The sequence below is a fragment of the Xenopus tropicalis genome, chromosome 4 (assembly GCF_000004195.4).
Source record: "Xenopus tropicalis strain Nigerian chromosome 4, UCB_Xtro_10.0, whole genome shotgun sequence".
In the NCBI taxonomy this organism is placed as follows: domain Eukaryota; kingdom Metazoa; phylum Chordata; class Amphibia; order Anura; family Pipidae; genus Xenopus; species Xenopus tropicalis.
Genome location: NC_030680.2, coordinates 36,880,248 through 36,892,922, shown reverse-complemented (window position 1 = coordinate 36,892,922; position 12,675 = coordinate 36,880,248). Strand labels below are relative to the sequence as shown.

General features: G+C 40.4%; 1 protein-coding gene across 2 annotated transcripts in view; it reads left to right on the top strand.

Moving 5' to 3' along the window:
* Positions 1-12,675, top strand: part of eml3 (echinoderm microtubule associated protein like 3) — a 39,411-nt gene that overhangs the window by 3,899 nt on the left and 22,837 nt on the right. For both annotated transcript variants that reach the window (XR_001924443.2, XM_018093444.2), the window contains exons 2-4: positions 771-905; positions 5,583-5,643; positions 10,233-10,502. Coding sequence is in view for 1 of the 2 variants with exons in the window: in XM_018093444.2 (XP_017948933.2) it covers positions 771-905; positions 5,583-5,643; positions 10,233-10,502 (466 nt within the window). In the remaining variant the exon portion in view is untranslated. The remainder of the gene's footprint in view (positions 1-770; positions 906-5,582; positions 5,644-10,232; positions 10,503-12,675) is intronic.

Here is a 12,675-nt window from a genome sequence, read left to right as displayed (position 1 = left end):
AATGGATTTTTTAAGAGAAGCAAATGGGGGTTGACCACCACTTCTTAGGCAACACCAGTGGTTCTTTCTAAATAGACCAACTGTAATATAATTGGATCGTGGGATAATCTCTTGTGCTGCATTTAGATGGAGCATTGATCTTCCAAATTGTAAAGAAGAAGTACATCACCCAACATCACTGCTGTGTGTAAATATCTTGCAGCTATTAGTTTCATCCCATCTCCAACAGCAGAAAACATGTTTGTATAAAAAAGGCTTGTAGGGGTGGTCAGTAACAATAGGGAGAGAAGAAGAGAATGCGTGTGTGTACTGTACGTAAATAGCACTGAAGGGTGTGGATTCTGGTTTCCAAGAAAATTAGAGAGATATGAAAATGACTTTGGGGTGAAAGTCGGAATAGCCTTATTCAAGTTCACAGAATGTTTTCTGTAATGTTACTTGAATGTTTTTAGAACTGCATGGAGAAATGCCGTTGGTAGAGTTTATAGAATGCTGTTGTCAGACTTTACAGAATGCTTTTGGTAGCAATAGAGCGGTATGTGCCGGAATATGAGAGGTATTGTCAAGCATTTTCAAGGTTCACTTTAACTAGAGTGAGCATAGGGACATTTGAATAGAAGAGTCACCCTTAAGTTAAGTTGAATATGAAAAACTATGCATAACACTGTCAAAACCACAAATTCACGGGGTCTTCAGTGACCATGCAGTGTGGGTTACAGTCATTTGTCATGTGTTGCAGCTATTTAATGATTTTCCTTTATCTTGTCCAGGGGATTTTTGTACTACTAAATGGGAGAAGAGACTTCGGACCCAAGAGGAAGAGATAATGTTGCTGAAGTCAGCACTGTCTGACGTTTTACGGAGGATATGTGTGTTGGAACACCAGATCCCACCTGAGACACACGGTAAGTGCTGGTGTCCTACCTTAATATGACTTCATTTTGAAGCAGAGTCTGAGCTTTTTCTCTGGACCAATGTCTAATGGGCTGCCTACAGAAGGCAACTTTATTCAATGTGTGCCTTAAAGGGCACCTATCACCCCTGTATTGTTTACCCCAGGGGTCCCCAACCTTTATTTCTCCAAGGACTTGTTGCAAGGAGAAAAAAATTTCCACACACCGGGGGTGCGAGGGGGGGGGTTGCGCGCAGCCCGAATTGCAGGGGCGGTCTTACATTTATTTGCGCCTTAATGCGCGCATCGCGTTTGCTTACGCATTCTTTCTTACACGCGTTTGTACCTTTAAATGTGATGTGTGTTGCATTTCCGCCTCTCTGTGTACGCCGCATTGGGCTCCGAGGGAACGGAGGCGGCCCAGTGCCAAGAAGTCCATGGCACTGCGGTTGGGGACCCCTGGTTTACCCCACCAAAGGTTTTTTTTAAATGCGCATAGTAAAAGAGCGAGGAGACCAGTTTTTGGATGCATGCTTGCCAACCAACATGGCCGCCTGCATGGGGAGCACCCTCCCGATGCTGGTTGCCCAGCGATGGCAGGGGGAAATTTTTAATTTTTTAAAAAAATTAATTGGCCCGCACCTCTGGCGGGGGAAACAATATAGGGGTGATAGGTGCCCTTTTATAATAATAATAATGTAATTGACAAGCCATTGACCTTTGCCTGAAATTATTAAAGGGAGATTCCACCAAAATTATAACTTTTTTTTATAAATTAAAAGTTTCAGTAGTTACAGTTAGGGGTTTATTTATCATGCTGTGTAAAAAGTGGAGTAACACATTACCGAAGATGTTGCTAATAGCAGCCAATCAGATGCTTTGCTTTGGTTTTCTAACTGTTGAAATCTAATTGCTGATTGGTTGCTCTGGGCAACATCACCAGTAATGCTTCACTCCAATTTTTACACAGCATGATAAATATGCCCCTTAATTGGAAAGGGAATCCCTATTGAATTCATTTGTTTTGTCATCACAACTCATGAGCCCCCATACGATTAAGTTAGCAGGAGCCCTCCCATCCATAGGGCCCCAGTTATTAGTCCACAGCCCACCTGGCCCCTCTTGGTGGTGGGCCCTGCCAACTGAGAAGTATGAAACCCAAATAAAAAACAAATTGGCACAATCCAACCACAATGCAAGTGAGACCCCCAATCCGTCCAACCATGCCCCTACTCTAGGTCCCCGTCTGTTATAAGGCCCATGAATGAACTCTCCTTTGTGCCCTCTGATGGCAGCACTGCTGTCCTGCTATTTTCTTCGCAGTTTCCAGACTACAGAAACAGAAATCAGCTCTCCTCCAGCCAAGACTCTAATTTCCCCAATGCCTTGCACACTTTTGTTATTCTCCTTCATGTTAGGTTTGTTAATAATAGAACATTCAATGCATTTTGGGAATTGGACTCTTGACTGGAGGAGAGCTGACTACCATTACAATGCCACAATGATGTGAATAGGATTTAGGAAAAGGGAACTGTAAGAGATAAACAGAAATAGATTTCAATTGCAATGATATACAGCTAAAATCGATTATAATGTTTGGCTAATATATAATGGAAATTTCCTTAAAATTGCATTTTCAAAAAATTACACAAAAAAGGTAATGTTTGATTTGCAGCTTCATTGTCATAAATAAGATTACTTTTGATTGGTGTGTGCCACTGGAGCAGAATTTGCTGTGCTAAATGCTGGCTCTGTTTTATATTAGGAATAGGAGCCAATCAAAAACTGTTTTATAATGAGAGAACCATTTTAAATTCATTATAACTTTCCTGGTAATATTCTATTGTTTTTAAAGGGATTCTGTCATGATTTTATGGTATAGGTTTTATTACTATATCACATTTATTAATGTTCAGATTGCAAAGAATTCATTATACCATTTACAATTTTATTTTTGAACCAATAAATGTATTTTTTAGTTGTAATACTGGTGTGTAGGCGCCATCTTAGTGCATTGTGCCTGAGTCTGAGCTTTAAGAAGGAGCCAGCGCTACACATTAGAACTGCTTTCAGGTAACCTATTGTTTCTCCTACTCCCATGTAAATGGCGGAGTCCCAAGCCAGACTTGGATTTCTTACTATTAAGTGCTATTCTGATATCTACCATTGGGTTGGACATGAGATCATTTTTAGCAATACAGGTGTTAGGTAACTGCTATCTTGCTACCTTTCCATTGCTCTGCTTATAGCTAAGAATACAGAACTTGGGGATGAGAGATACTACAAGCTCTGTAACTCTAATTTTGGTCAGGGGCCACAACCCCCAGGGTAGGACTAATTACTCTCAAGTTTGCTAGAAAATTTCTGGTTGAGCATAACAGCAAACTGTCATTGAAGAAAGACTGAACCTATACCCCAGAGATTAAGGCACGCTCAGAGATTTTAGGGGGTTATATAACAGGGGCAAAATGTGCTTATCTAGGAATCTATAACAACCATATTTTTTGCTTTCCAACACAGTGCCAGTAAATATTGTCTGCTAATTGATTGACATTGTTTACTAGACCTGAAGCAAACTTTGCTCAGTTTATTCCATAGTCTTCGGGTAATTGTTCCTTTTACTTATTTGTATTGTTGGGCTGTAGAGAAGGCTGGAACTATTAATGCTAAAAGAGGATTAGTTTGACAGGGCAATTTAAGGCTGGTAGTTCAGTATTTACCGAAATTATGTAAAATATATAGTTTCAGACAAATTTTTGAACGTTAACTTTTAGCATATTACAGAATGCCCCAATCTTAGCAACTTTTCAGTTGGTCCTTCATTTTAAAATTTTCTATAGTTTTTTTTTAATTATTTGCCCTCCTATTCTGATTCTTTCCAACTTTCAAATGGGGGGGTCACTGACCCCAGCAGCCAAAAAAACTGTTGCCCTGTGAGACCACAATTTTATTGTTAATTGTTATTACTTACCAAACCAAAACTTGTACCCAAGCCAAGAATTTAAAAATAAGCACCTGATTTAAGGCCACTGAGAGCAACATCCAAGGGGTTGGTGAGCAGCATCTTGCTCACGAGCCACTGGTTGGGGATCACTGCTCTACATCATACAAAAAAATTATTTAAAGGTAAACAAGCCCTTTAGTAAAGGATTTTAATAGCCTTTGAATTTCCCTGATCCCTTCTAATTCAGTAGGGACCAGGTAGGCTACATTGCTCAAAATGTCTGCCCCACTGTTCTTTGTGTTGAAATGTCTATCTTGTATAGCTTGTATTTTTTCCACCCATCACATTCATTTTGCACAAATCAGGCAGCACGAGCCACGCCACATATTCACCTGCAACAGCAGCAGCAGCATTATCTACCCAGCAGAGATATTAATTCTTAATCCTATGCAAACTTGTCAACAAACAAAGCACAATGGATATGCAACAGTGTGGCACTAAATAAGCCAATCAATGGACCACTGGATTAGTCCTCTAGTGCAGTATGCACAAAGCTTTTTAACTGGGTCCTGGGTATACTGCAAATATTTTTATAGCTTCCACATTCCATCATGCTTATGACAGAACTTCCACGATGGGCATCCCTGCTTTGTGTCTTTTTTCCTCATGTTGGGGTCCCATCCTTTTGGCTTTGCCTGGGGTCCTTCTATCACTCCGACCATTTAGTTTAGTAAGAGTTTAGTAAAGATTTATTGGAGCTTTCCTTAGATCCTTTCTGGTCACATAGGGAAATATATATTGCATTTTCCTCTAAGGCCCACCTTACTGATGATTTCATGGTATCATACATTGCAAAGTGCTGAGAACTACAGACTCTCTTCTACAGCCTGGAAATGCCGTTGGCAGGAAGAGGAAAATGGTGGCAGGGCTGTGGAGTCGGTAGATAAATTCTCCGACTCCTCAGTTTCTGATACTTCCGACTCCGACTCCACGACTCCTACTCCTCTGTTTTTAATATGCTAATGTATTTTATACATTCATACAGTCAATGAAAAGCTTCATGGTCACTCAACGTGTTCGTTTATGCACTGTGTGCATTGGGCTTTATTCTTATAGCAGAGAAGTAATTAATTATGACTGTTTGTGAATTGGGACATTTAAACTTGCTTTATTTATTTTTTTTTATTCCCATTTAAATTTAGTAGGAGTCGGAGTCAGTTCATTTTTTGCCGACTCTAGGTACCCAAAATTGCCTCCGACTCGACTGCTCGACTCCGACTCCACAGCCCTGCATGGTGGTAGCAGGTTTTAGCTGAAATTTTTAGTAAAGTAACACAAAAGATCACTTAAATAGCACATTAATCATGTGATTTGCAGCTTTGTCCATGATTGGTCATCTTAGCAAGCCACTGTGTCCGGTGCATTTGGAGCCCTTTTGCATATGCATGATTGGTCATCGTGGGTTTATGTGATCGTGATTTACCCATCTCTGATTTTTTTTGCACAAAAACTGAGGTTTAATGTCATAATCGCAATCAGTCACTAGTTTTGTATGTGTTTCTTACTTCTAATAGCCAATGTTCATGTTATTTCTGCTTCATTCATTTAATGATTGTCAAAAAATGTTTGCTTATCCCTTTCTTATTTTTTCCATACAAGTAGGTTTTTTGTTGTCCTGAACTACACTGTGTGTCTGGGATGCTGTGTGTGACAATGTATAACTTTGTCATCTCTGATTCTTGGCAGGTGACTCCTCCCTCAAGGTGAAGAATGTTACCGATATCTGCAAAAGCTCTCAAGTCAGCAGGTAAAGCATCTTAAGTGGCTTGCAGTGCATTAGCAGCGGTGTTACACCGCTGTGTTTACACTGTGGGGTTACACTGTGTTTTAAAGGGGCATTGACATTAAGGGAGTAATTCTATACTGGGAAAAGTCATGTTATAGCATTTTCAAATGCTGGTTAGACTAATTTTCTGATATACACCATTCCTAGCTGCTTTCGAGACTTAAATAACAAAGGGGCTAATATGATAAGTTCAAATTTTGCTTTAGTTATAGTAACACACAGTATAAGAAACCAATTAGAAGGTAGTATTTACTGGTCTACAGTTTAAAGGACAATGGGCCATGGGGAGATTAGTTGCCCGCGGTTAATCTTGGCTACTGCGGGTGACTTATCTCCCAGAAATGCCTTCCCACCAGCAATAAAATCGCTGGAGTGAAGGCATATGCGCTTTTATGTTTCCTAAAGTTGTTCAATGATTACACTTGTATGAAACTACGCACAACTTTGGAAAATTAAGTAATGTACCTTTTATTACTTAAATAAAAGGTACATTACTTAAAGTTCAAGGCAGCCTACCCCTTTGAGCAAAAAGGGATGCAACTGTATAGAGAATGAAAAAATTTATGAACTGATCTCTGCTAAGGTTATTGATTGCCCAGGTACAGTTTTTGCCAGTTGGTTTGCAAATCTCCCAGGTTGCTACTTGGCCCAAGATGCCATTTTGGAGGCCCCTGGCTTTCTGTGACAAGACCTGTGAAGATCCACATCCATGCAGGAGCCTGAAGCGGCAGTTATCAGAGGTCACAGAGCATAAAGAGGCAAAGGGATAGAGCACACAACAGTTGTCGTAGTCAAAAGTCAGAAACAGGCAGCATAGGCAAGAGTCCAGGCTAAGGGTCAGGCAGCAAGAATCATCATATCCAGACAATGGGTCAAACACTATACAGTCAGGAAAAGCAGGATTCTGCAAGCCTATGGGGTATGAGGCAGCATATGGGTAGAAACTACAGCAGGTGCAGATGATTTTGATACTCGGTGGGGGGGTTGGCATATTGTTAACGTAGTACTGTTGTTTCCCCCTATCTAAAGTGAGAACTTTGTCACCCCACAGCTTTAGTGGGGAAAACATTTTTTTTTATTATTTGCAGTAGTTGTCCCTTAAAGTGAATGTATTCTATTAATGTCAAATATTTGCACTGCAAGCTAAAAAAGGAAAGCAAATGTCTGTCTGTTTGCATGGGGCCATGGTGCAAAATTGCCCAGTCTTTGTAAACAAGCCCCATGGTATGCTTTCATTTCTGCCACACCAAGCTGCTCATAAGTGACCTAAACCTGCATTAAATGTTGATCTTAAGAATAGTTATACAGCAGTAATAATTAAATAAAAGTCCAATCATGTTCAATCTCCACCATGGCACTCAAAGGGTTAAGAAAGTGAGTTAAATAAATGTGGTGTAACAAAAAAAAGGCACATTCTCTCCTTATGCAAAAATATTAAATATATAAAATGAGAAATGTGCATTAACAAGAAGGGCTTTGGTTATTTGCACATTTATCCAACTAGGGCCTCAGGTCTTGTTGTGATCCATTTGTCCTGTGTAAGGAACTGTCCTTTTGAAGCTGTAAATGGAAGATTAAAGAGAGACTTTAAATATGTAGCCAGTAGTCATCTATTCCCTTTGATGCTGTATAACTAATAAGGGCCCATCCTTTTGGCTCTGCATAGTAAGGGCCCTTACATGGACATTTGAATGTAAGTCTATTCCAGTGCATGCTGACTGCATCAAATGAATATAATGCATTGCATTAAATGCCAGCCATTGCAGTGTTTTGAATTAAAGGCACTCCTCTCAAATATGAATGACACATAAAAATATAACATGCTGAATTTGAAAAGACAAAATAACGTGCAAGTTTGAAACTTTGTTGGTACAACCAGGCAAAATAGAATCGACTAGCAGGTATACTTAAACATGCAGTTTAAACTCAAGCATAAAACAAACACACAAAGAGAACGCCCTATAGCCCCCCTGTAATAGCCCTAGGCCTGTCTTTTAGAATATCACAAGGCTTATATATATATATATAGTAAGGAAACCCTGCAAGTCCATGCTGCACAGAATCAGATCCCACTGCTAAAGGCCAGAGAGACATTTGAATAGCCCACAAAACCTCATGGAATAGACTATTAAAGCACAATTTTCTATATAGGCATGGGATCCATTATCTGAATACCTGTTATCGAGAAAGTTTCAAACTACTGGAAGCTTAATTATTTTTTAGTAGACAAAGTATGGAGATACAAATTATGGAATTTGGATCCCTTATCTGGAAAACTCCAGGTCCCGGCATTCTGGATAACAGGTCTATATTACAGTTCCACCAGTTTTCTAATGCCATGTTTTTTTGTGCAATAAAACACTATAACTTGTGTTGGAATGGTGTTTTGTGCTACTTTCTGTAAAGTGTAGCTTCAGATAAAGTATAAACAATCCTGAACACTCTTGTAATACAATAATGCATAATGCATACTAGGACTGATGTTGTTTGCTAGGAAGGCAGTAGAAACAACCATATGTGTGCCAGAAAATTAATTTATCCACAGTGGAACCCCCAGTTTACATTTTTTAAAGGTAACAGAAAAAAATGGTGTGAAATCCAGGAAAATGTAAAATCACTCTACCTGTATATTGGTAGCCCACAAAAATATAATGTAAACTTAAAATCAGGATATGTAAAATTGAGGTTTCACTGTGTATAATAACAAAAAGTGACACCGACTTTTCCATATTTGAAGATTTTTTATGATGTATACCAGTGATCCCCAAACCGCTCACCACCCCCTTTGATGTTGCTCCCAGTGGCCTCAAAGTAGGTGCTTATTTTTAAATCTCTGACTTAGAGGCAAGTTTTGGAAACAAAGAGACAGTTTTTACATGGGGCTACCAAATAGCCAATCACAGTCCTTATTTGGCATCCTTAAGAAACTTTTTTTCCTGCTCGTGTGGCTCACCAATACTTTATACATCTGACTGAGTAAATAAGGTTGGGGATGCCTGGTTTATACTATGTGGCACATCCTGATTAATAATCTAAAAAATAAATTAAGATGTCAACAATTTAGATGCAGATCTGTACAATACAAATACAGGTATAGAATCTACTATCTGGAATGCTTGGGACCTGGGTTAAAGAATCTTTATTATAGACGATTAAATTGCATAATAGCCTTAAGGGTTTTGTACACTTGGCATTAAATCATATGCTGATCTGATACCTGCATAACAATATAACAATACTGAATGTTAAATTTATAATGTGCTGAACATCAAGTATATACAAATAAACATCTAAAGAGTAAATGAATAGCAGTTGATATGTCCACTTATAAATATATGGTATATTTTACTACCTTCCCAGGCTTTCAGGGCAACAGATCAGTTCTATTGCCTCCGGTAGATGCCCTTTAAACTTGCTCACATGCCTTTAACATATCCCATGATTTGCATCTCTTTAATGCTAGCTATTATCACCCTAGGCTGGACAGGACTAGATACCTCCAGTGTGAAGCCGTGCTTCTATCAGTTATGGTTAAGGAACTGCTGTTTTTTTCCTTCATTTTTCTAATCTAATATTTGCTTTACATGGTTTAATTTTTGTTCTCATAACAGCATGATTTTAAAGTTTTCATTAGACCAATACAAATGGAAAATAAAGAATGAATATAAAGTGGTCTATTAAATGGGTCCAGCATATGTTAATGGCACAAAGGCTAACTCTGACTGTCTTTTATATCTTTTACATATTTTAATTATTTATTATAACAGTTAACTGTTTTAATTAACTATTATCAGATAACCCTGCATGGGAGCTTCTCCATCATAGTGCTTCCTTCAAGTTTGTGCCGCTCTACCTTGTATAGCTTGCTAAAGTGCAGGACAAAGCATGGAGAGAAGAGCTTCTCTAAAGTACTGCTTCAGCTATCCATGCCACTTGTATTGGGTCAGTGTTGGTGATCTGCAATCAAGAGGGCTTTGATGTCTTCAAAGTACACTGGGCAGAAGAGCTTTAAGGGCTCTGGCACACGGGGAGATGTCGCCTGCGGCAAATCTCCCTGTACGCAGGCGACTAATCTCCCCGAAATGCCATCCCACCAGCGAAAATGTAAATCGCCGGTGGGATGCCATACGCGGCGGCGCGATTTCAGTGAAATTGCGGAAGTTGCCTTGAGAGGAAATGGCGATTTACATTTTCGCCGGTGGCATGGCATTTCGGGGAGATTAGTCGCCCGCGAACAGGGAGATTTGTCGCGGGCGACTAATCTCCCCGTGTGCCAGAGCCCTATGGGACATTTGGAGCTATTTAGTAGCAGCTACTAAACACCAGAAAATACCCTGCCATAGACAATACTGAGAATTGACTCTGCTAAAACACACATAGAGACAATTATCAGTAAATGATCAGCATTGTCTATTTTAGTAGCTGTGACAAGTAGCTGCTACTAGTAGCTCTGTGTGTCTTCACCCTTAGAAGAGTAATAGCATTCATTGTATACAAACAATAATTGAAAAAGTCTCTCTCTTAAATAAACTTTAATCTTTAATTTTCAGTGACCCTCTAACTCCCATAATCCCCCCAAGGACCAGTGTTGGAACACAGACGGAATGGGCAATAGAGCATACTGGGTCCATTGAGAGTATTGATACAGGGGAAGGGCATGGAGTATCTGAGAACGAATCACTAAATGGGGGAGTCACAGATGGGATTGGTGATTTGGATGGACCACGAGAGTTTGAACAGCTGTCTCAGAGCCAAGAACCTGACGAAGCAGCAGCTAATGCACGTACTGTTCATGCTGTGAAACCAACCAAGAACGAATTGTGAGTACAAAAGCATAATGTTGTGTTTCATGTACAGCTTTGAATCCTCTGTATTCCAATGCGAATTGTTAACCAACCTATGCTATAGTCTGTTTACAAAAGTATTTAAAAGGATAGTGACACATTGCAGGTTTTAACAGGAATATGCCACTATGTCTATATAAATCCTAGTGTTGCTCATCCTTTCTAATAGAGGAGCTTCCCCCCAGCTCGCTGCTCATGATTTGAAGGAGAACAGCTTTCAGTCTTGGGGCCAAATCAGTAATGTAAACAGTACTCCAGAACATTGCCCCATCTACCAAGCCGCAATGTAACTCTGAAAGCTGCTGCCCGTTAAGCCATGTGTAAACCTATGAACAACACACCCAGGAAACACCTCATCATTTCCCAGGAAGTATTTTGCTCTCACAATAATAACCAATTAATGTCTTAGTCTTATAAATATATATAAGAGTTCAAATGATCAGCACACACGAAAAATACGCCTGGGTGCAGTCCTCTTCAGTGTAGATAGTAGGCAGTCCTCTTCAGTGTAGATAGTAGGCAGTCCTCTTCAGTGTAGATAGTAGGCAAAAAATGGATCGCATCACTCAGGACTTATGGTGAAAATATTCAATGGTTTATTTAGGTGAAGAACACAGGAACTGACGTTTCGGCCACAGCAGTGGCCTTTCTCAAAGTTGACTTTGAGAAAGGCCGCTGCTGTGGCCGAAACGTCAGTTCCTGTGTTCTTCACCTAAATAAACCATTGAATATTTTCACCATAAGTCCTGAGTGATGCGATCCATTTTTTGCCACAGTTTCAGAACAGGTAGCACACCACAAACAATAGGAAATGCCCGGGTGCTTATGCCAATGAAAAATAACTATAGATGCAGGGAAAGGCCAGCACTCACGGGACTTTTAATAACAGTAACAACTAGCAAAAATAAAAGATTTTACCAAGGCAAAGTATCACAGCATGGTTATTTTACCATGCTGTGATACTTTGCTTTGGTAAAATCTTTTATTTTTGCTAGTTGTTACTGTTATTAAAAGTCCCGTGAGTGCTGGCTTTTCCCTGCATCTATATATCTATATATATATATTTTATTTTTTTTTAACACTTTATTCTAATCCTTAAAAATGTTGAACTCCGTAGAGCAGTGCTGTCCAACTTCTGTGGTACTGAGGGCTGGAATGTTTCTGGCCTACATGGTGGAGGGCCAATAATGAAGCCAGTTTTGGCCACTCCCCTTCTTTAAAACCACACCCACTTCAAACCACACCCATGTTATCACAGGAACTTTTAAGACCATACCCAGATTAATGGTGGTAGCGCAGCAAAAACCCAAATGGTTGGTGTAGAGATATCACTCTTCTTTCATATGTATAAGAATTATATTATGTCATATTAAGACACACACTTAAATCCATATGCCTCCTCCTCCCTCATGGATAGCACAGCAACCCCCAGCATATAATTACACACCTTTAGGAACCATATAATTTCCAAATGCTAACAAACTTCCAGAACAAACCCCTGCCAGGTTCACCTCCCACAGGCAACATAGGGCAGACAGAGTATGGCACACACAGGCAGCATAGGGCAGGCAGCATAGGGCAGGCAGAGTATGGCACACACAGGCAGGGTAGGCAGAGTATAGCACACACAGGCAGCATATGGCAGGCAGAGTACTGCCTGTGTGTGCCATACTCTGCCTACCTATTCTGCCTGTGTGTGCCATACTCTCCCTGCCTTTTTGTGCTATACTCTCCCTCCCCTGCCTGTATGTGCCTGCCCTATGCTGCTTGTGTGTGCCATACTCTCCCTGGCTTGCCCTGCCATTGTGTGCCATACTCTGCCTGCCCTTTACTGCCTGTGTGTGCCATACTCTGCCTGCTCTATGCTGCCTGTGTGTGCCATACTCTGCCTGCCCTATGCTGCCTGTGTGCCATACTCTGCCTCCACTATGCTGCCTGTGTGTACCATATTCTGCCTCCCCTATGCTGCCTGTATGCCATACTCTGCCTCCCCTATGCTGCCTGTGTGCCATACTCTGCCTCCATTATGCTGCCTGTGTGGGCCATACACACAGGCAGCATAAAGCAGGCAGAGTATGGCACATACAGGCAGCATACAGTGACACAATGCTAGCACTGCTCCTATAGTCTGAGGTGTGAACAATGCAGG